The sequence below is a fragment of the Sphaeramia orbicularis genome, chromosome 4 (genome assembly GCF_902148855.1).
Source record: "Sphaeramia orbicularis chromosome 4, fSphaOr1.1, whole genome shotgun sequence".
NCBI lineage: Eukaryota > Metazoa > Chordata > Actinopteri > Kurtiformes > Apogonidae > Sphaeramia > Sphaeramia orbicularis.
In genome coordinates, this window is record NC_043960.1 from 59,158,609 (window position 1) to 59,183,169 (window position 24,561).

General features: G+C 39.0%; 1 protein-coding gene across 1 annotated transcript; it reads left to right on the forward strand.

Annotated features, from left to right (window-relative positions):
• Window positions 1–528: 528 nt before the first annotated feature.
• LOC115417665 (protein O-linked-mannose beta-1,2-N-acetylglucosaminyltransferase 1-like) lies at window positions 529–23,423 on the forward strand. The gene is made up of 22 exons (XM_030131692.1): window positions 529–631; window positions 830–1,052; window positions 4,821–4,923; window positions 5,075–5,190; window positions 7,441–7,506; window positions 7,751–7,864; window positions 7,952–8,069; window positions 8,727–8,825; window positions 9,250–9,377; window positions 10,923–10,993; window positions 11,074–11,149; window positions 11,242–11,325; window positions 12,940–12,981; window positions 13,851–13,909; window positions 16,286–16,358; window positions 18,243–18,371; window positions 18,541–18,666; window positions 18,770–18,834; window positions 19,491–19,535; window positions 19,628–19,763; window positions 20,730–20,839; window positions 22,816–23,423. The coding sequence occupies exons 2-22, from the start codon at window positions 933–935 to the stop codon at window positions 22,895–22,897; spliced, it is 1,962 nt and encodes a 653-aa protein (XP_029987552.1). The 5' UTR covers window positions 529–631; window positions 830–932; the 3' UTR covers window positions 22,898–23,423.
• Window positions 23,424–24,561: the final 1,138 nt, after the last annotated feature.

A 24,561-nucleotide genomic window follows, 5' to 3' on the forward strand; every position in this document is an offset into this window, starting at 1 on the left:
CGGTCTGCAGGATGACGTTCCAAAATGAACAAATGACCCTGAAGATGTTAACAGTAAAGGATGTCAAATAGCATAATGAAAATATTTACATTTATAAAGTATTTATAAAGTCACAATAAAATATGAATAACCTCAACAAATATGAACAACCTGAAAAACCGGCCCGTCAGAGGGTCCAGTTTAGCCCTTGAGGGCGGCCCATGTGAAATAAGCGCAAAAATTTCATCAGGATCAGAATACTTTATTCAACCCAGGCGGAAATTATTGAGTTTTACAGTCGTTGCATTCAAGTAGAATAAAAAAAAGCGGGAAAGAAATGATCAACACAACAAAAAAAGACAAAAAAAAAACTGTACATAAAAAATATAAACGAATAAACAATGTATTTATTTAATCAAACAAGAAAATAAGTGAGTAAATAACTCCATAAGTCCATATGTTGTGTTTCAGTGTTTGTGTTGTTCCTCCGCTCCTGCAGGGGGCAGCACTCACACTATAATAGAACAGCAGCGGCAGCAGATGAGTGACGTCATTAAAGTGCGACTGGACTGGAGTCTCCTGTACCTGTAGCATGAAGCGGTTCTGCGGGGGTTCACGGCTCTGAAACGGGACCATGAGCGACCCGGACCCGGTGAGACTTGGTTCTGAGTGTTCGTATCCAGACGGACGGAGAGGAGGAGCGGTCTGACGGGGCCGAACCGGCTCCGCTCCGCCCCGCCGGCCGGCCGGACCCAGCCGTCCCAGGCTAGGCTGAGCTAAACTTGGTGCTGAGCTAACTTCACTTCAGAGCCGAGCCGTGCCGTGCTAACCGTAACCGTGTGTGTGCCAGGTGAGGATGTGAGCCGTGTGTCCGTGGAGCTGTGGAGGAGGAAGGCCGAGCCGGACGGTCTGAGCTCTGAGTCCGGAGCCCGGAGCACCGAGCCCGGTCCGGGATGGAGACGTGGACCCCGAACCCCCGAGCCAAGCCCTTCATCCCGCGGCAGCAGAGGAGCCTGTACCTCACCTGGAAGTACAAGCTGACCAACAAGAGGACGATCCGCCGCTTCTGCCAGGTCAGACACCGGGGGTAGCGGGAAGTGTCCGGTTCCGCTGCTCCGAACCGGGTCATATTAAACCTGTGTAAAGCTCCTCTAACGGTCCGGATGGAACCCGTTAACTCGGCTCCGCATTAAACCGAGTCGAACCGGTTCATCCACAGTAGTGTAGGAACCAAAACAAAGATGGCGGCCAAACCCAGACCCATAGAAACAGTCGGTTTTATCCGGTACCAGCAGAATTTCACCCTCTGGTTCTGATATCCAAGTCCAGTGGCTTTGGTAGAAGTTGTGGTTGGATTTTCATGGTGCGTTTTACTCCGAGTTCAGGTCCAGATGTGATGACTGTGGGTCTGTATTCCTTCATCTTCAGTCTAAATCAGATATTTTCCTATTCTTAATTCACAAACACAGAAAACTGAAGGAAAAGACACTTTTTCAGTCAAATCTATTGTTAATGAATAAATCTACCCTTTTACGCTGATGATCCCGTCATTTCTGTTCCATTCATTATCATTTATTTGTGTCCATTTCCTTTTGTTTTAATTTCTTCTCTTCATTCTGCTTGGATTTATTTTATTAGTATTTTTTCGTCTTGTGTCATTTGTTTTTTGTGTCTTTTCTCTTCTCTTCACTTCATTTATTTTGTATTTTATGTCGTTTTATTTGCTCCATTTGATCGATTCAGTTTGGCGTTAGTTTGTTTTTTAATTCACTGATCATGTAGATCACAGGTGTCAAACATGTGGCCCGGGGGCCAAATCCGGCCCCCCAAAGGGTCCAGTCCGGCCCTTGGGATGAATTTGTGAAATGCAAAAATTACGCTAAAATATTAACAATCTTTTGAGTTAGGGCTGTGCAATTAATTGAAATTCAATTACGATTTCGATTATTACACGCAATGATTACAAAAATTATGTAATCGAGAAAAAAACGATTATTAATTTTGAGTTGTTTTAATTCACACGCACGCAAGCTCCCATGAGCTGCTCTGCCCCGCCCCCCTCTAAGCTACTGCTGCCAGCTAGCCGGCAGGTCCACCCCAAGAGGAAAGTTGTACCTAGCGGTCTGGAAAAATGGCAGGAGAATCACAGCAGAAGTGCTTGGTAAACAAAAAAGGCAAGTCCAATTCAATTGTATGGAATCACTTTGGGTTTGATGAAGAAGACGAAGAGCAAAAACACATCACGTGCACAAAGTGTTTGGTAGTTGTGTCCACACCGACCAGTAACACAACAAACCTTTGTAACCATCTAAAGTTTAACCACCGCCACCTTTATCGTAATCTTATGAAAAACTAAACACATAAAAACAACTTCGTCCGCAATGCAATCTTCAGTCTCCAAATCTCTTTATGCTGTAACTCCCGTATTAACCTAACCTAACCTGTATAATCCTAACGTGCGTATTCTAGGTGGCTGATGTAAACAGAAGGCCTGAACTGAAACCTCACGGCACGCCACTGAATTTACTATGTTTCATACTGCATTGAACATACTTGAATTTATAATTTGCACTTTATGTGAGTTTTTTTTTTTTATTGCTACAGTTCTATGGCAAGTCTATAGCAGTTTAATTCCAGTGCACTATTTATTTACAAAAGGAAACTTACTTGAATTTACAGTACACTTATTTGCATTCAAAGATTTTTTTGTTTCATACAAAAGTGAACATACTTTGTTTTAGTGGTTAAAAGCTTTATTTATGTTTAAAGAGTATATTTTACATTGCTTTGCAAGAAAAAAATAAAACAACTTTAAGGTTAACAAATAATCGTTTTTAATAATCGTGATTTCAATTATTGCTAAAATAATTGTGATTTTTTTTTTTTTTTTCTATAATTGAGCAGCCCTACTTTGAGTTCAGGTTCCACATTTAGACCAATTCAATCTGAAGTGGGCGGGATTCAGTAAAATACTATCATAATAACATATAAAAAAGGACAACTCCAAATTTTTCTCTTTGTAAATGTAAATATTTTCATGTATTTACACTAAAACGAAGTATAATTTCATAAAAAATGTGAATAACCTGAACAAATATGAACAACCTGAAATGTGTTAATAGAAGTAAGTACAATTTTAATAATATTCTGTCTGTTGTTAAATATATTTGTGTGTTTGTAGATCCACTGTGATCTATAAGTTATAATGAACATGTGTAAATGACAAACTGAGGCAGAATATTGTTAAGATTCTACTTATTTTTTCAGTTTGTTCATGTGATTCACATCATTTGAAAGGATAGTTTGTAGATGCAAACCTCTTCATAATGTAAATTTACTTTTTTCACTGTGAAACATAGAGAAAGGTTTGGAGTTGACATTATTTATATATTATTATGTTATCATTTTACTGGTCCGGCCCACTGCAGTTCCAATTCAACTGAATGTGGCCCCTGAACTAAAATGAGTTTGACACCCCTGATGTAGATGTTCATTAAAGCTCAGAGTTTATTCAAAGGTTCTTTTAGCAGAACAGAAAATTTAAGTAAAAGTGACTTGTTCAGTCAAATTTATCATTAATGAATAAATCTACCCTTTTATGCTGATGATCCTGTCATTTCCATTCCATTCATTATCATTTATTTGGGTCCATTTCCTTTTGTATCAATCATATATTTAACGAATCCCTCATATTCTTTGTCATTTTCCAAACAGGTTTAAGTTTTAATACATTTCAGGTGAATTATCCATTTTTTAAAATTTTACATCATTGTGTGTCTTCACAACATCCAGATTGAATTAACCCTTAAAGACCTGGAACTATTTATATGGAGACTTCCACATACATTTAACCTACAACTGAACCTTTACTAAGTCATTTATCAGCATTTATCCTAATATTATCCTCTGTATTTTGCATTTTTTCAGCGTAAATCCTGTATTTTTCTATATTTAATTTAATTCGCTGATCATGTAGATGTTCATCAAAGCTCAGAGTAAATTCAAAGGTTATTTTATCAAAACAGAGAAAAACTAAAGAAAAGGTGACTTTTTCAGTCAAATCTGTCATTAACTGAGCATAAACCCAGTGTGTCCATCCACTGTCATTGATCCAACTCCATGGGTTTTACTGGTGAATCAATGTTGTAGAAGATGACGGTGTTTCCACAGTAACTACGGAGCCTCTGAACATCCAAATATCTGATGACTATGAAAAGATTAAGAGCTGTATTTTACACCAATTATTGACACGGACTGATAGGATTAGTGGATCAACAGGAATTAAACAGTTTAGATCAGTAGATGGTTTAGGTTAAAAGCGGACGTTTGGGTCTTTATGGGTTAAAGGCGGATGTTTGGGTCTTTATGTGTTAAAGGTGGACGTTTGAGTCTTTATGGGTTAAAGGTGGATGTTTGGGTCTTTATGGGTTAAAGGAGGACGTTTGAGTCTTTATGGGTTAAAGGTGGATGTTTGGGTCTTTATGGGTTAAAGGCGGACGTTTGAGTCTTTAAGGTTAAAGGTGGATGTTTGGGTCTTTATGGGTTTAAAGGAGGATGTTTGGGTCTTTATGGGTTAAAGGAGGATGTTTGGGTCTTTATGGGTTAAAGGTGGATGTTTGGGTCTTTATGGGTTAAAGGAGGATGTTTGGGTCTTTATGGGTTAAAGGAGGACGTTTGGGTCTTTATGGGTTAAAGGAGGACGTTTGAGTCTTTATGGGTTAAAGGTGGATGTTTGAGTCTTTATGGGTTAAAGGTGGATGTTTGGGTCTGTAAGGGTTAATACGTGGTTCTAAAATGTTGTGTTGATGCTGATTCTGTTGATGTCAACTCCTCTGTTTCAGGCCGCCGCCGTCTTGTTCCTGCTCGTCACCGTCATTGTCAACATCAAACTGATCCTGGACACGAGACGAGTCGCCAACGAAGACGCAGCAGCTCAGGAATACGGTGAGAAACGCTGAAATGAAACCAGAAGGATTGTTTCATTTCCTCCTAGTTTTTTTTTTTTTTTTTTTTTCCTGGCATAATCTCTTAAAATCACCACGGTGACCTTCTGTTGCTAAGTGATGAACCATATGACGTCTTCTTTTCCGTTCAGAGGATGCCGTTCCCAACATGGAGACCCCGCGGCGTCAGGCCAACGGGCGGAAGGTCCTGGACATCGAGGTCTACTCCAGTCGCTCCAAAGTCTACGTGGCGGTCGACGGTACCACGGTGAGTCCGACACAACAAGCCTGAGGTAACAAAGTCCAAGCCTCTGAGTTCACACCAGAGGCATCTAATGCCGCATTTCCACTACATGGAACCAGCTCAACTTGACTTGACTTGACTTTACTCTGGTACCAGGTCCTATTCCTGTAGACCGTTTCCATTCCAGGATACTACTGACTTTACAGTACCTGGACGTCATAGCGATGTGGCGCGTTACTTCTGTGTCGTCAGCTCAGAGTCACTGATAAACTCACTCGTTGTGTGTTGTCTCGTCAAACTCGTGCTGAATTTCTACGTCAGCCACCAAAGACTGAGTCTCCTGACTGAATGGTGTAGTTTTCCAGACTGTCATCATGTGGATTCACCTACCGCTATATTTACTGTAAACTTCTGCATCTGTTTTTTGTAAAAGGGCGGGTCACAGAGACAACTGTCTGACCAATCAGCGGTCTGCAGTATTTATACATCACCTTTTAGTATCTGGTCCCCAGTCCTGGAACCTTGGCGGAGGTGATACCAAAAAACTAATACCAGGTACCAGATTCCAGGTCCTTTTTCGTAATGGAAACGCAAAAAGGCCGGGTTGAGTCGAGCAGATACCACGTAGTGGAAACGCGGCATGATGGGAGGAAATGTCCCACACCCACACTGGGATCATATTACATTATTATTGTTCAGATTATTCACCTGGTCTGGTTTTTTTTTTTTTTTTTTTTTTTTTGATCAGTGTTTTTTATTCATTTTCAGTTTTTCAAACATACAAAAAGTAAGAAACACTGAGACATATAACAGAGGAATAAGACACCACAAAAAAAAGGGTCTGTTTTTAACTTTGAATTCATTATGTGGAGCAGGGGTGTCAAACATAGCCCTGTGGACCAAAACTGGCCACCAAAAGGCCCCAGTCCGGCCCCTCAGTGTAAAACTGACACTGAAGACATCAGCAGTCAATGTGATCACTTGAAATAATAGTACAATAACCTATAAATAATGACTTAACTTAAAGCTGCGGGAGACTTTCGTGACCGATTTTTCATCAGATCTGTCAAACCTCAGTCATATCATGAATCTGTCAGTCTGTCTGTCATTACTCACCTGAATCTCTTGCATTACAGTGAACAGTTTCTTAGTCCCATCCACCAGAAACAAACCATGTGTTTACAAACAGAGCCAGGAGGGAACTCGGGCATCTTCGGAATTTTGTTGCAACGTGCATTGTGGGAAGTGAAGGCTCACGCAGCCGCCTGATTGTATTCCAAAATTACTAATATCTACCAAAATATTGGTCCTATCAACTTTCCGTTTTCATTCGTCTGTTCATTAACCAGAAATACGTAAGTTTGACAAACTGCAGCAGTTCGCTGTGTACAGAGTTAGTGTGATGCCCCAGACACACAGAGTTCACTTCCCTTTTATAATATAAAATAAAAAAAACAGTTGTGAAAAAACAGGCAATTGCACATTAGAAAGTACTAGTAAAAATCACAAATAACAGAGCAGTAATAATAATAATAATAATAATGATAATAAATTATTCATTCATTCATTTTCTGAATCCACTTTATCCTCACTAGGGTCATGGGGGTCGCCCGGAGCCCATCCCAGCTACATAGGGGCAAAGGCGGGGTACATCCTGGACATCTCGCCAGTTCATCGCAGGGCTGACATACAGAGACAAACAATCACTCTCACATTCACACCTACGGGCAATTTAGATTAATCAGTTAACCTATCAGTGCATGTCTTTGGATGGTGGGAGGAAGCCGGAGTACCCGGAGAGAACCCATGCAGGCACAGGGAGAACATGTAAACTCCACACAGAAAGGTCCCACCCCTCGTCGACTGGTGTTGGAATCGAACCCAGGACCTTCTTGCTGTGAGGCATGAGTGCTAACCGCTGCACCACCGTGTCGCCCGATAATAAATTATTATGTTATAATATTATAATACGCACTATATATGCATGTGTGTGAATAATAGCCCCACAATGTACACAAAATGGACAAAAATGACTAATAATGAGCAAAATTAATCCAAATAAAAAAAAAAACTTGCCAAAATATTTAAGAAAAAGAGTCAACGCACATAATTAGTTAAAAAGTTAAAATGACTCACTTTGAGATAATGAGTGGAAACGGATTCTTGTTGAACAAGAAAGAGCTAATGTGTGATTTACACTGATACGTCACTGATTTGAGTCCGTGTGCAATGCATGATGGGAGTGTAACTGTACGGTGTTGGTGTTTTGTGCAGGTTTTAGAGGACGACATGAGGGAACAGGGTCGAGGAATCCACGTCATCGTTCTCAACCAGGCCACGGTGAGAGAACCGGGCTGTGTTGGGTCTCAGGGTTTGGGTCATGGTGGTTTACGTTCAGACCGTGGGTGGGGGACTGGTCCAGTTAAAGATCCAACCCCACCCGGTGCCAGGCTGTGTTGGGTCTCAGGGTTTGGGTCATGTTGGTTCATGTTCAGACCATGAGTGGAGGACCGGTCCAGTTAAAGGTCCACCCCCACCCGGTACCGTCTAACCCGGAGTAAAAGCCACCAACGTTGTGTTTCAGGGTCACGTCATGGCCAAGAGGATCTTCGACACCTACTCTCCTCACGAGGACGAAGCCATGATCCTCTTCCTCAACATGGTGACCCGGGGTCGAGTCCTGATCTTCACCATAAAGGTGGGTCCCGCTCTGCCCTCCTCTCCCATGAGGCCGAGCTCCTTAGCGCCGGGTTTGGATTGACATGTTGAAGCGTTTGCGTTGCAGGACGAGGGGACGTTCCACCTGAAGGACGCCGCCAAGAACCTGCTTAAGAGTCTGGGCAGCCAGGTGTCTCTGAGCCTCAGCTGGAGGGACATGTGGACCCTGGTGGTCAAGAAAGGAGGTGAGGACGCCCCGGTAACGACCTTTGACCTGTGGACATCAGAGTAGGAGCAACACTTCCTCACTCACTGACCCCGTTTATATCCACATGAAAACCCTCATCAGTATCTGATTAGTGGAGTTATCAGATTATTATTATTATTGATCATAAGTCTGTGTTTCAGTGGGGTCCCTCAGGGCACCGTCTTAGACCCCATCATTTATATGTTTCTATTAATGTATTTTCAGATGAACGTCTACAGATGGACACTGATGACCCCGTTTATATCCACACTAATACTCCAATCAGTATCTGATTATTATTGATCATGTAAACGGTCTAATCTGATTATAATCAATCAGATTAACACACCTGGATTTGTCCTCAGTACTCCGATGTCTTCATGCATGTTTACAGGTTAATCTGATAGACTCACAGATCTTTACTGGTTCTGTAGGTCAACCAGGGTTCTGAACCTAAAGCTGTTTGGATGCTGGTGGTTGTTGAGTTCCTGTACAGCCTGTAAATCTAACCCAAGTCCTGTTCCTGTAGACCCTGTAAATCTAACCCAAGTCCTGTTCCTGTAGACCCTGTAAATCTAACCCAAGTCCTGTTCCTGTAGACCCTGTAAATCTAACCCATGTCCTGTTTGTCATGATTGGCTGTTTGTGTTTGCAGGTCAGGTATACGGAGAGAAACACTCCAAATCTCCGGCTCTATCCACATGGGGAGACCCGGTTCTCCTGAAGACTGAAGTCCAGCTCACAGCCTCCGAAGGTAACGCAGTATTAAACAGACCTTTAACCTGGTACAGGTTCTCTGAACAGGTCCTGCTCCTGTAATGTCACATGTTGGTCCTCTATCATGCTCTGGTGGTCCTCTACCATGTCCTGGTGGTCCTCTACCATTTCCGTGTGGTTTTCTACCATGTCCTGGTGGTTTTCTACCATGTCCTGGTGGTTTTCTACCATGTCCTGGTGGTCCTCTACCATGTCCTGGTGGTCCTCTACCATGTCCTGGTGGTCTTCTACCATGTCCTGGTGGTCTTCTACCATGTCCTGGTGGTCTTCTACCATATTCTGGTGGTTTTCTACCATGTCCTGGTGGTCTTCTACCATGTTTTGGTGGTTTTCTACCCTGTTCTGGTGGTCTTCTACCCTGTTTTGGTGGTTTTCTACCCTGTTCTGGTATGTTCCTGCAGAGGCTGAGTGTCACTGGGCTGACACTGAACTCAACAGGAGGAGGAAGCTTTTCTGTAGTAAAGTGGAGGGATACGGCAGCATCTGCAGCTGTAAAGACCCGGCTCCCATCGAGTTCAACCCAGACCCGGTATGACCTTGACTAGAACCCCCTCTCTGACCCGATAAGACCTCGACTAGAACCCCCTCTGTGACCTCGCAAGACCTGTAATCCATCATGTAAAAACCCTCGCCCTGTTAGGACCGTAAAATAGACCCCTGATCTGATAAAACGCCATCTACAACCCACAAGCAGAGCCAGAAGGTTAAAGCTGTGGGAGACTTTCGTCACCAGTTTTTCATCAAATCTGTCAAACCTCAGTCATTTCCTCAGTATCACAAATACGTAAGTCTTTCTGTCAGTACTCACCTGAATCTCTTCCCTCACGGTGAACAGTTTCTTAGTGCCATCCACCATAAACAAACCATTTGTTTTCAAACAGAGCCATTAGGTAACTCATGCATCTTTGGAATTTTGTCGCAATGTGCATTGTGGGAAGCGGAGGTTCCTGCAGCTGCCTGGCAGCAGCAGTGCAGCCATATTATATTATATGGATGAAACAAACACGACGCGGAAGCAGAGCTCCAGTTTCTGTGTCGTGTTTGTAGCTGCTGGAAAGTCTGATGATCCTGTCCTGATGGATCCGATCACTCAGACGACTGATTGTACTGCAATGCCAGCGCAGACGGTGAGTGATTTCACCACTCACACCTGTGCATAAAATGCCAATGGCACGTTCTTTCTGTTGTATTGTAAGTCGTGGCATTTTGAGCAAAAACATTTGGGTGTTTTTTTTTGCTGCCTTTATATCTGCTATTGACCACACCTAAAGTTACCAGTCAAGCATGACTCTGTACAAGAGATTAGTCCAAATGCCGACTTTGTGCGCGTCAGGAATGAAAGAAATACAGCTGTTAACTGTGTTACTCATCTGCGAGCAACATATACAAAATAAGCACCTGAGCAAATAATTTTCTGGAAATTACACCACATGTTTGGAAAACGCCCGACAACCTGATCGCTGTCTGCCCCGAGAAGAAGATCCCAGTGGTGTTCAAACTGCAGCTGGGCTACGACCACAGCTACTTCTTCATCTACTTCTTCATGAACAACCACATAAAACATCACGCCAAGTTCCTCAACGCCTGAAGTGCGTTTTAATGGCGCTAAGTATATATATACAGATATTGATGAACTATACACACCACAAAAATACAAGTATAAACAGTGAAAAAAAACATTGGAACTCGACAAAAACGTGTCAAAACACAGTAGTACTACACTCCAGAACAGCACAGTAACTATTATATACAATTATTTACCAGAATTCACCACTAAAACACCAGTGAAACGCTGCTAAAAATTAAAATAATAAAAATCTTCCATGTCTCTCTCACTGACTGCACTCTACTGCTCTCTGCTCCGCCCACTTTCACCTCTCCCCCTCAGTCATTGCAGACCTCTATCCTTATGTGTTACAGACCAATAGAAAGAACCCGATCTCAGCTAAAAGATTACGGTTGGATTTGGTCAATAAACGGTTCCAGTTCCAGTTGTTTGAATGACGTGGCACCGGTGACACAGTCGTCTTAAAAGGGTTTGAGTCACTAATGTGAGTTTTTTTTTTTCTTCCAGCTGCTGAACAATAACGTGTTTAACGTCCCGGTGGCCGTCATCGCCGGAAACAGACCCAACTATCTGTACCGGTAAGATCAGAAACTGAAGGTTTTAATGTGGAATAGATGGAGCAGGTCCTTGGATGTGAACGTTCTGCTGTTGGTTCCAGGATGCTGAGGTCGCTGCTGTCGGCTCATGGCGTCAACCCTCAGATGATCACGGTCTTCATAGACGGGTACTACGAGGTACGTACACATATACAGTGTCAGCCTGTTGGTAGGGTTCAAAGGTCAGACTTGACCACCTGTGTCCGTCCGTCCATCTGTCTGTCCGTCAGGAGCCCATGGACGTGGTGGAGCTGTTTGGACTGAAGGGAGTTCAACACACGCCGATCAGCATCAAGAACGCCAGAGTGTCCCAGGTAAACACACACACACCTGAGCTCAGCTTTAACCACTTGTACTGCGTTTTCCTCACTAACCCTTTGAAGACGGTTGTGTCACCGGTGACACATTTCTGCATCTGCTGGTCTGCGCTCTACCAGTACTTCTAGTTATTACTTTTATCAGCGTTTTAGTGGTGAATTCTGTAAATAACTGTACATAATAGTGATAGTGCTGTTTTGGAGTGTTCTACTAGTGTGTTTTCATGTGTTTTTGTTGAGTTTTGCTGTTTTTCTCTTTATTTTTGTGGTTTCTATAGTTCATTAATAGTTGTATTGTATCTGTCAATCTTCTCTAAATATGTGTATATTTGTATATATGTGTAAATCTATAGTCAGATCTCTGCAGTTCATTCACAGATCCAGTGTGTGTATTTGAATCAGCTGATGGATGTTTTTGTCAGTGAAATGAGGGGCTCTGTCTACAACTAGACACAAAGTGAACACAGACTATCAACAGGATCCAAATGACACCAAAGAACCAAAAAGAACAAGAACAACATGGACACACAATGATCCAGACCAGGGGTCCCAAACATGCGTCCCCTCAAAGGTTCCAATCCGACCCCTGGGATGAATTTGCAAAGTGCAAAAATTCCACAGTCAAGGCTGCGGAACTCATTTTAGTTCAGGTTCCACATACAGACCAATATGATCTACAGTCAAATAATAACAGCAGAAGAACCGACAAAAAAGAATGACTCCAGATTTTCTTCTCGGTTTGATGTGAAAAAAATTTTACATTCTGCCTATAAATAATGACAACTTCAAATGTTTGTCTTTGTTTTCGTGCAAAAAATAACATCAAATGATGAAAATATTTACGTGTACATTAAAAAAAATGTGAATAATCTGAACAAATACAGACAACGTGAAATGTGTAAAGAAAATTCAGCACAATTTGAACTCTTTTCTTCCTGTTCCTCAGTGTTCAGTGTCTCTGTAGATCTGATCCAGAATGCACATGGACTAATGAGAAGCTGAGGCAGAATGTTAAAATTGCACTAATTTTTCTTAAAAAATGTCAGTTTTTTAAGGTTATTCACATCTTTTTTGTTTGGATAATTTATAAAAGTAAGTATTTTCATAATTTAATGGGGGGTTTTTTGCACTAAAACAAAGACAAAAATTGGGAGTTGTCATTATTTATAGTTCATTCTGTTATTATTTTACTGGTCCGGCCTAGTGGAGATCTAATCGGGCTGAATGTGGAATCTGAAAGAAAATGAGTTTGAGAGCCCTGATCTAGACCAACTACAATGGATCAACACATGGAAAAATAGAGGAAAGGTTATTTATATAATCTCATAAAGTTTCGTTATGAACATTTACAGTTTTTCACAATAAATATGATAAAAATTCAAGTCTGTTTTTATTTTTTACAATAACACACTGTTTTATGCATTTATTACGTATAAAAATGATCATTAATAGGCAGATATTGAAAGTTAAGTTCTTCCTGAAAAGAGGTGCAAAAGAATTGGTTAAAAAATTACATTTTTGGACACTTTATTACCAAAACAACATAAACAAATGTAGGCCTGTTGTAGTGGGAGTCCTTAAAGGGTTAATGGAGTGTTTTCTGTGTCTCAGCACTACAAGGCCAGTCTGACCGCCAGCTTTAACCTGCATCCGGTGAGTATCAACCACAATGGGAATGATGATCAGGGTCAGGTTCAGACCCTTTTCCACCAGTGTTCCCAGGGACGTTTATTTTCCTGGTAAATGAATCCTGTTCCTCTGTGGTTTGTGTTTGTGTTACATTTATTCAGATCAGACTCGGTCGTTTCCAGCCGTCGACTCCAAGTCCTGCTGAATTTGTTTTGATCATATTCTGTAAATCTGTAGTTTTTGGGTCCAGGTTTATTATCTAGACTGGATTCAGATTATTACACTGACCACTAGAGGGAGTCCACCCACAAAAAACTCACATTCTATATATTCAGCTGGTAGATTCACAAAGAAAAAATGATTCAGATGTAAAATTTATAAGAAAAAACTCATTTATCAGAACTAAACTCTGAGTTTATGAAGAAAAACAAATAATTAGCTGAAAAACTGAAAGTAAAGCAATAAACAGATGATAAAAACCTGGATTTTCTGACGATAAAGAGGGAAGTTTTTTTCATAAAATGTTAATATTCTCTGAAATTACAGTAAAAATGCAGATTCTGTCAGATTAAAGTTGAATTTACAACTAAATAAAAAAAAATCAATTAGTTTTTTTTTCTATAACACTGTTTTAAGCATTTATTACACATAATAAAGATAATTAATGGACAGATACTGAAACTTAAGTCAGTATATAAATAAAAAATATAAATGAATCTCTGTTCTAACAGAGTCCTTAAAAGGTTTTTGACGTCCATGAACCTGTTTCCTGTTTGTTTTCTACTTTCACCTGTTTGTCATAAATACTGAGTCGGCGCTAAACCCCTCCTCTTCACCTCCATCCAATCACGTGACCTCTGAGTTTGACCTGAACATCTCTGTTTGTCGTTCAGGAGGCGAACTACGCCATCGTCCTGGAGGAGGACCTGGACGTCTCCATTGACTTCTTCAGGTACGACTTGAACTCACAGACACAAAAACATCTGAATCTGCAGAGCTCAAACCAACGTGGACGCTCATTAGCTGATGTAATTTGACCATAAATTGTGCAAATAGTCAGAAGTTTTTTTTCCCAGGAGATGAATGTTCAACTCTGCAGCAGCACCTAATGAATTGTTTTTAATAGTTTTTTATAATGATGTCCCAATCTGGATTTTTTTTGCTTCCAATCGGATTTTTTTTTTAAGTATTAGTTTTGCCGATACCGATCTGATACCGACTTTATACAATTAAATTTTGATTTACATTTGGAGTCATTATTTCTAGGTTATTATTCTATTATTTTACTGTAGATCCCAGTTGATCTGAATGTGGAACCTGAACTAAAACAGCTCTGACACCTTTGAATCTGAAGAACTTAAGGATCATTTTTGCACTTTCTAAATTCAGACTGTGGGTCCCATTAGAACCTTTGATGGGCCGGTTTTGGCCCGTGCACCGTATGTTTACCACTGCTGTAGCCAGTCTATGGACAGGTCCGTCCAGATGTTATATGGGGGTGCGTTCTGCGCCGTACGTTAGTGATGTGCACATCAGCATGTTACTTGCGGATCAGGTTTGGAGCGGCTCAAATAATTCCACAAAAGCCCCACGGGTTGGAAAAAAAAACCCGACTTGTACATCATGTTAAAGCAGGGGTCTCAAACTCATTTTCTTTCAGGTTCCACATTCAGCCCAATTTGATCTCAGTTGAGCCAGACCAGTAAAATGATAACAGAAGAACCTATAAATAATAACAACTGCAAATTTTTGTCTTCGTTTTAGTGCAAAAAACCCCCATTAAATTATGAAAATGCTTTTATAAACTATACAAACAAAAAAGATGTGAATAACCTGAAAAAAAAGAAATTTCTTAAGAAAAATAAGTTCAATTTTAACAATGTTATACCTCAACTTATCATTTCTACATGTGCACTTTGGATCAGATCTACAAAGACTCTAAACACTTAGTAACAGGCAGAAAATAATTATTAGTTTTAGTAAAAATAAAATAACATTTTCTGCCCTGTATTATCAGTACATTATCTTTTGTAAAACAGTGTCTTTGATCAACAGTTTCTCTGATATTTTAATTTGAAAATGTGGAAAAATCAGTAAAAAACATTAACATGAACAGAGATAAAGCCACAGTGTTTTTGGGTGAAAGACGACCTGCTGGAACATGTTAGTTCTGCAGATCCGGGGTTCAGGGTCATAAATATTTGTGTCCACTAGGTGGCACCGTCTCCTCAGTGACAGACCTCAGTTTTATCTGATTCAGATTTAAATGTCAAACTGCAGACGTTGGTTTGTTTTTAACGTGTCATAATATTTTATCATCCCAATAATGAATGAAATTTTAACATTATGGACAAAGAATAAAACAGGAAAGGAATCAGATACTTTAAATCTTAAATGTAAAGGATGATTAAACTGATCAGGTTTATGGATTAACCAGGTCTTACTTTGATACATTTGTTCACAAATGAAACAAACTGCACTTTAAACCGGAAAACACAGAAATAAAGTCTGATTATGGAACTAAAAATGAACACATCCAGGTTTATTTATGTCCATAATGTTGGTCTGTTTAAGTTATGAACCATTCATCATCAGAAATAATAATAATAATAATAATAATAATAATAATAACAATAATAATAACAATAAGGATGATGATAATAATAATTATAGTAAGAATAATAATAATAATAAATTAGTAATAATAGTAGTAGTAATAAAAATAATAGTAATAACAAGGATGATGAAAGTAATAATGAAGATAATAATTATTATAATATTAGTAATAGTAATAATAAGGATGATAATAATAATACAATAAAGATGCACTGAGTGTAAAAGTCTTACCCCATACTGATATTACTTCCTGTTTCTTAATTTTGTTTTTCTTTTGTTTCCATCTTTCCACAGAAATCTTCGATATAAATACAAAACTGTTGTTATGTTTCAGTCTTTCAGTTCTTTATCTATGAGTGAACATGAATTTAAAACGTACACATTTATGTAAAAACCTTCAATATAAGGACGATTAAATATTGACAGGCGTGTGATTGGATGAACATCAGCTGATACCATGCGTCAGTGAAACACAAGCGAACAATAATTCTGATTCTATAATTATACCATAGCTAATATTAAATGTCAGAAAATTGAAAAAAAAAAAAAAAGTTAAATCAGACAAAGGGTTAATATTTATTCCATCATGTATCAAAAGTAATGAAGGAAATGTCAGACTTTCGCATCAGCTTCATTGGTCTGAATTGGTTTCCATGGTAACGGGCCTCTTTAATAATGTGTGCTTTTTCTTTTCTTCTCTTTTGTTTTCCAGTTTTCTGAGTCAGACCATCCACCTGTTGGACGAGGACGACAGTCTGTACTGTATCTCAGCCTGGAACGACCAGGTGAGTCCATCTGAGCCTGGTCACATGATCACATGATCACATGGTCACATGATCACATGAGCCCGTTTTCATAACATATAAAACTATATTCTGACATTAGTCATTATTGTTTTGTATCCCAGACCCCTGCTAGAAAAGAAACACCTGAGTTCAACATGTCCACAGACTTTTGTCCATATAGTGCAGGGGTCTCAAGCATGCGGCCCGGGGCCCAAATGCGGCCCCCCAGTGGTTCCAATGTGGCCCATTGGATGAATTTACAAAGTGCAAAAATTCCACAGTCAAGGCTGTGGAACTCATTTTAGTTGCAGTTCCACATACAGACCAATGTGATCTACAGTCAAATAATAACAGCAGAAGTACCGACAAAACGAATGACTGCAGATTTTCTTCTTGGTTTGATGTGAAAATAATATTACATTACACCAACAAATAATGACAACTTCAAATTTTTGTCTTTGTTTTTGTATAAAAAGTAACATTCAATTATGAAACCGATCTGCCTCGGCGGAGGTCTGCACTCAGTGCTTTTCTAGTTCACATCTTTTTTGTTTGGATAGTTTAAGTTTAAAAAAGTAAGTATTTTCAGAATTTAATGGGGTGTAAACACGTTCATAGAACTGTACTTTTTTTAATACTAGGGTCATGCGATCTCCGTTGTGTAAGTGGGTTCTTATTTTAGCTGGTGTTGATGTCGTCACGGAGCTCAGTTTTCGTCCGAACCTCAGGGTGAAACCGAACATGTCGAAGCCGTGGGCGACTCCACATGATCCCAGGTTATTATGGGATGGTTTAACCTTCACGTCTGCGCCAACAACAATACACCACAGGAGACGAAATGGAAGGAAAACACGACCAGTGTGTTTACGAGTCCGAACATGATGTAATATACAAGGTTATAGTAGTTTTGGATTTTTCATTATAGTTTACTTATATTTAGTTTTGACTTTTTTTTTTCTACTTCAGTTCATTTTAATTCGTTTTTAGAGCAGGTTTGCTAGTTTTTATTAGTTTTTGTTCTTTTTCTAAATGCTTAGTTGTAGTTCAGTGGTCTCTTTTCTCTTCTTCTCTGTGGTCGTATTCCAATAAATCCCAGACAGGACTCTGCTGCTTTAGTCTCCATGTTTCCAGGTAGAGTGGGGACCAGAAGACGACTGGAAACCACAAGTGAACACAAGTGACGGAGCAAAAAGTGTTGTATGGTGCCAACAGCTAAAATTGCTATAGCAAAATAAATCGCTTTTGTATCAGTCTGACGAGAGACGAAAGATGAAAACGAAGGGAATTTTATCCATAAATTGTATCTGTTTTAGTTAGTTTTGTAAGCACACAATACAGTTTCAGTTAGTTATTGTTTTTTTCTTTTAATTATAGTTTTTATTTCTTTCAGTTAATTAAAATATTTTTTCAATTCGAGATTTCGTTAGTTTTCATTAACAATAATAATCTTGATGAAGACATGGGAGGACAGGGGACAAATCCAGGTGTGTTAATCTGATTGATTATAATCAGATTACTGCTGTTATCTGATCAAACAGATCAGATTAGACTGTTTACACGATCAAGACCCACATGTGAAAATACATGAATGTAAACAGATAAATGACGGGGTCGAAGATGGGGCAATGAGGGATCCCATTCTCACTTTAAGGAAACGCAGACTTATAATCAATAATAATCGGATAACTCCACAAATCAGGTATTGACCAGAGTATCAGTGTGGATGGAAACCGGTTCAGAACAGGAAGTTTGATTCTACCGTCACTATGGTCATCCGAACTCTGAAATAAATCCGATAAGGGACCGAAACGTTTCGATTCCTGTATTTCTGAAGTGTAAGTAAAGGTGTCTGATACGACTGTCTTGTTTATTTGCCGTTGCCAGGGTTACGAGCACACGGCTGAGGACCCGTCCCTCCTCTACCGGGTGGAGAGTATGCCGGGCCTGGGGTGGGTTCTGAAGAAGAGCCTGTACAAGGACGAATTGGAGCCAAAATGGCCGACGCCGGAGAAGGTGGGAACCATTCACATATGTCCTACTGTCACATGTCCATACGTCCTACTGTCACATGTCCATACGTCCTACTGTCCTTTTTCCGTTTGTCCTCCTGTCCCGTTCCCAGTCCTCCCTCTCATGCTTTGCGTCATTGTGTTGAATTGTCGTGCGTTTTGTCCTCTGTCAGCTGTGGGACTGGGACATGTGGATGCGAATGCCGGAGCAGAGGAAAGGCCGCGAATGCATCATCCCGGACGTCTCCCGCTCGTACCACTTTGGGATCATTGGCCTCAACATGAATGGATATTTCCACGTAAGTAAGACACGGCACTTTTATCGCACGAACCCGCCGTCATTTCAGAGCAGAACAGAACCAGGGATGAGCCCGTTGTGTTGTGGTCTTTTCTTCTCTACAGGAGGTTTACTTCAAGAAACACAAGTTCAACACGGTTCCCAACGTTCAGCTGAAGAACGTGGACAGGTACCGGCTTCAACCCTTCAACGTCCAACCAACCACAGCTCAACCTGCTTTCAACTTCAGATCAGTTTCTTTGATGCAAAACATTCGGATGATGAAGTGACACTATGGAAGTAAATCTGTCTCATCAGATTTTGAATTATAAAAGCCATTCAGTTTCTAGCACTGAATGTTTTTGCTCTGAAATTGAGTATAAAAATTTTTTTGCAGTGAAATTAAATATCTGAATTTTTTTGTTTCTGATTTCAACTATTTTCATAAATTTGGAATAAAAAAAATTCAGATGCAAAAAATTCAGATCACACATCGGGACACCAAGGATAAGCAATGGATTTTATCTCAAGTTGAAACAACAGCCAGCCAATCGAGTTACGTTTGGTTGGTCATGTGACGCCGATGCAGGAAAACGGTCAGCACAGATCTGTCATCTGAATTTTTGCATCTGAATTTTTTTGCTTCTGAATTTTTTTTTTATGCTAAATTTATGAACATAGATGAATTCAGAGACAAAAAAATCAGATACTTAATTTCAGTGCAAAAAAAATTCAGTGCTAGAAATTCAATAGCTTTTATAATTCAACATCTGTTGAGACAGATTTACTTCTATATTAATGGCGGGTTCATGCTTTTACCCATAATCCTCTGCTTTCCCATCTTAGCCTGAAGAAGGACGCGTACGAGGTGGAGATCCAACGGCTGTTGAAGTGAGCGAACGCTGACTCTCAGATTGATCTACTACGTGGACGGTGGTTGCTCCTGAAATAACAGCGGTGTGTGTGTGTGTGTCATGTGACAGGGAGGCGGAGCTTCTGGACCACAGTAAGAACCCGTGTGACGACTCGTTCCTGCCCGACTCGGAGGGAAAAACCTACGTCATGTTCATCAAGATGGAGGCGGAGACAGATACGGCGACCTGGACCGAGCTCGCAAAGGTACGACGCCACGGGTTCGGGTTTCAGTCAGGTCACATGACCGTGACCATGGCAACATTATTTGCACCACAACACAACAATTTAACAAATAAGATGCACACATGACAAAAAACACTGTAAAGAGATGAATATTATAAAAAACACTAATAGACAGTAATTAAAGTACACTGTAAAAAGGGTAAATAAATATAAAAAACTAAAGAAATTAAAACACTGTAAAAAGGGTAAATTATAAAAAAAAACACTGAAATGAATAAATACTGACAAACAGTGAAAACCTGTAAATAATAAACAAGACATTGAAAAACGGCAAATATTTAAAAAAAAAAAAAAAAACACTCAAAGTAAAATGTATAAAATAAAAATACTGAAACTAAATGAATATAAAAAAAACTGAAAAAGTGCAAAAAAGGTCTGAAAAAGTAAAATATTAGACATTGATAATCTACAAATATTAAAAAAGGACATTAATTAATCATTAATGAAATAAACGGTTGATGTAGGACATGTTGAAATAATTTATGCAAATGATCCAGTTAGAAATAATTAATCTGAACTAAAATGACAAATAGAAACAGACAGAAGTGAAACATTAAACTGTTTCTGTCACAGTGTAAATGTTTAAATGTCATTTATTCAGTGTTTGGACTTTTTAAAGAAACATTCCAAAATAAAGTTTCATCAAAATAATTTAAAAATTCAATGACATTATTTTACTGTAGTTTTTACCGTTAAATTCACTTACTAATGTTCATTATTTATTGTGTGTAATTTTCACTGTAATTCAAGTAAATAAATTAAATATTATTTGTCAGTTTTCAGTGCATTTTTACATGTATTTTCTCAGATTTAAACCTGCGTTTGGTTCAGTTGTCAGTTCATCTCTGATGTAAATTGTTTTTCTTTGTTGTTGTTGTTGTCGCTGATGCCTCGGCCCTGCCCTGACCCTTGGCTCCGCCCCTCCAGTGCCTCCATGTCTGGGATCTGGACGTCCGGGGGAACCACCGAGGCCTGTGGAGACTCTTTCGGAAGAGGAACCACGTCCTGGTCGTAGCCGTTCCCATCTCGCCGTACTCGTAAGTAAACTTTAACCACGAACACGACTGGGTCTCATGAATCAGCCCACGTGTTCTACTGTGTTCTGGTGTTTTAATCGTCACCTTCAGACGGACTATTTTTATTTATTTATAAGTTAATTTGTTTAGGACAGCGCGCATTAACGGACATCTGTATTGGACAACATCTGATGTACGAGGGCTGTTCAATAAATTCATGGCCTCACCCAGAAATACTGGTTGTTATAATACAGGATGTTACATTCTTTCGTGATGGGATAGTGATGCTTGAACATTGATGGACCAAGTGCATTGCTGTAAATGGAGATTATGTTGAAAAATAAAATATAAATTACCAGTCTGTGTTGTCCTGTTCTGGGTGAGGCCATGAACTTATTGAACGGCCCTTGTAAATATGTCGGATTATGTATGGAAGTAAATCTGTGTCATCAGATTTTGAATTATAAAAGACATTGAATTTGTAGCACTGAATTTTTTTTGCACTGAAATTAAGTATCTGAATTTTTTTTTTTTTTTGCACTGAAATTAAGTATCTGATTTTTTTTTTTTTTTTTTTTTTGCACCGCAATTAAGTATCTGAATTGTTTGTCTCTAAATTCAACTATGTTTATAAATTAGAATTTAAAAAAATCAGGTGCAAAAATTCAGATGCAAAAAATTCAGATACTTAATTTCAGTGCAAAAAATTCATTGCTAGAAATTCAGTGGCTTTTATAATTCAAAATCTAATGACAGATTTACTTCCATAATTATGTTTAAAATGCTAATTTGCCTTTCCATAGTCCATAGGCAAGTAAAAGAAAACATCAGATTTAAAATATAGAAATATAACAATAAATGAACACATTAAAAATACATGGAATTATCATGAATATTAGTATGGACGTAAACAGGATTACTAGTCACTTTTCCATTAAGCCTCAAATTGCATGAATATAACTTAAGCATAAAAATTTACGTAATGGAAAAGCAATGATTTTTGATGAGTTTTTTGCGCTGGCAAGAGGTGGTTTTTTGGTCGTAGCGTAATTGATATATCATGCAAAATTGCAATGGAAAGATTTTTTTCTGCGTTTAGAGTCATGTGAATTAGAGCTGCAACCGATTAATCGACTCAAAGTGATCCATATAAATCATTCAACCACAATTCTCCTGAATCAAAGCTTTGTTTCCTTCATTTCTCTGCTGTCAAACATTGGTTCCACTGTTGTGTTTCACACGGACGCTTATCGTGGCGCACAAAGAAGCGTCAATTCAGGAAAACTGCAAGAGAATATTTCCCTTCAATCAATTCGAGTCAGTTAATCGAATCGTGAGTTTCTGCATTCGTTTCAAACACCGAATCGATTAATTGGTTGCAGCTCTAATGTGAATAAAAAAAAATGGATGTTGACGGACATTACAACAAGAGAAGAAGAGTTTTAAAAGAAACGTGTCGGTATGTGTGGACACACCAGGAAACCACATCATTTTAGAATTTATTAGGAGATAGAGGGGGAATATAGAATAATAATGAATATATCTGTAAATCAACACATTATTTACGTTTGTCGCCATGTTTATGGAATGACTTCTCGTGTCATCTCGCAATAATACATAAACAAATCGTCGCATTTGTGATTTAATGGAAAAACCGACATTATGCACTTCTGTTTTTTCAACATTTAGTAAATATCGGTAAAGTTTTGCACAGATGTCCAACGGAAAAGCGACTACTGTCATCAGTGTAAATCTGTAGATGCACATCTGAAAATACATGAATGTAAACTTATAAATGAAGGGGTCTAGGACGGTGCCCTGAGGGATCCCATTCTCCATTTAATGAAACAGACAATAATTTGTCTGATCAATAATAATCTTATAACTCCACCGATCAGATACTGATCAGAGTATTAATGTGGTTTATACTGTTTTATATGATCACTATAACCCCCCCACCCCACCCCCTGCCCCGCCCCCTCCACCCCTTTCAACAGAGTGAAGAAACCAGTTGCTGTGACGCCCATTCACTTAGAGCCTCCGCCGAAGGAAGAGGGCGGGGCCGTCGAACAGATATGACGGATCCAACACGTCCGAAAGGCATCATGTGACACACCTGGGGGTCGGGCTAAAGCCTTACTGAACGGACAGACACAAGCCGGGCCTTAATGCTCACCGGGACCTGAAACTCCACCCACATTTGGGACCTACTGTAGTGAGGAATTCTGGGAAATGGAGTCCCCCCCCCGGGCTTCCTCTTGGGTGCTGTTTTGGTCACATGACTCACATGGAGTCCAGTCGGTTGTGTTCAACTCCATCCTGTACATATGTTTTGGATTGAAATCTATTTATTTGACGCCGTTGAACAAGAGCGGACGCTTGGTTTGCTTTTTTTTTTAATCCACTTTTACGGAGATCGGTGCATTTTTAAGAACCTAACGTTTACACACAACCTGATGATACTGATACTGTATATACATGCCTATATATATTTTTTGATGAAAAATTTAAAGGGTTGAGTATTTTTCAGCGTTTTGTTTTGAGTGGAAGTCGATGAGAGCCCTGTGGTTCTTTTCACATCTGGTTTTAATTGTATGGTTTTATGGAAAAAAAATGAGAAAATGTTCACATTTAACGATTTAACAACAAACTCACGGGAAACGTGTGGATGCTGCTTTTATGGAAACGAATGAACAGAAAAACCTCTGTTCGTGTTAAACACTGGAATAAAGCGCCGTTAAAAAAACACTAATATGTCCGATATGAAGGAATGTAACAGGAAACACTGAAGAGGATTAAAGATGTGAGATTTGGAGAATAAAGTCCTATTATTTTTATTCACAAAAGTCTAAATGTTACTTGTATTTGTCAGAAAAAAAGTCGCAGGTGTAAAGGATAAGAAGTTGATAAGACCAGGAAATAAAGTCATAATTAAAACGGAATAAATACTGTAATTAAAATAGAAAAGTCTAAATTATTACAGAGAAAAAGGCTGCAGTTATACCTGGAAAATAAGCATAATTTGACCTGGAAGATGCTTGAAATAGACAGAAAAAAAGTCACAAAAATACAAAAAAAAAGAAAAAAGAAGTAGGAAAAAACGAAAATTATACCAGGAAACGAAGGTGTAATTGTTCTAGAGGGAAAAAGTTCAGTTGGAACAGAAAAGTCATAATTTCATGAGAAACCAGCTGGAAAAGTTAGAATAAGGTGACGAGGAAAAGCGCAATTACAGCAGGAAAAATACGATAATTAGAAAAAAGTCATAATTAAACCGCAATAACACGAGGTAATAAATGTCAGTATTCACTGAAATTAGATAATAAAAATACTATATTCTATTATTTTACCAGAAACAGTTTATTCAGTTCAGCTGAAAGAGAGATACATTTACTGTTTTTACATCTAATAATTAATAATAGTAATAATTTACGAATCTGTATGATACAACAGTGTATTAGCGCCACATTGGAAAAATACAAATACTTGTCACTACGCAAATTAAGTCGTAATATTTCAAGAATAAAGCCATAATGTTATGAGAATAAAGTTGTAGTTTAAAACACAAACAAACTCATAATTTAACGAAAAATAACCTTGTACTTATAAGAGATTAAAATCATAATATTTTGAAAATTTGTAATGGTGCAATAAAAAGACTGGATTTATTAATCGTAAGCCTGATGACAGAGTTTCCAGTTACAGCGAACGCAACAAGTGAAGCATCAACTTTCACTTCTGTT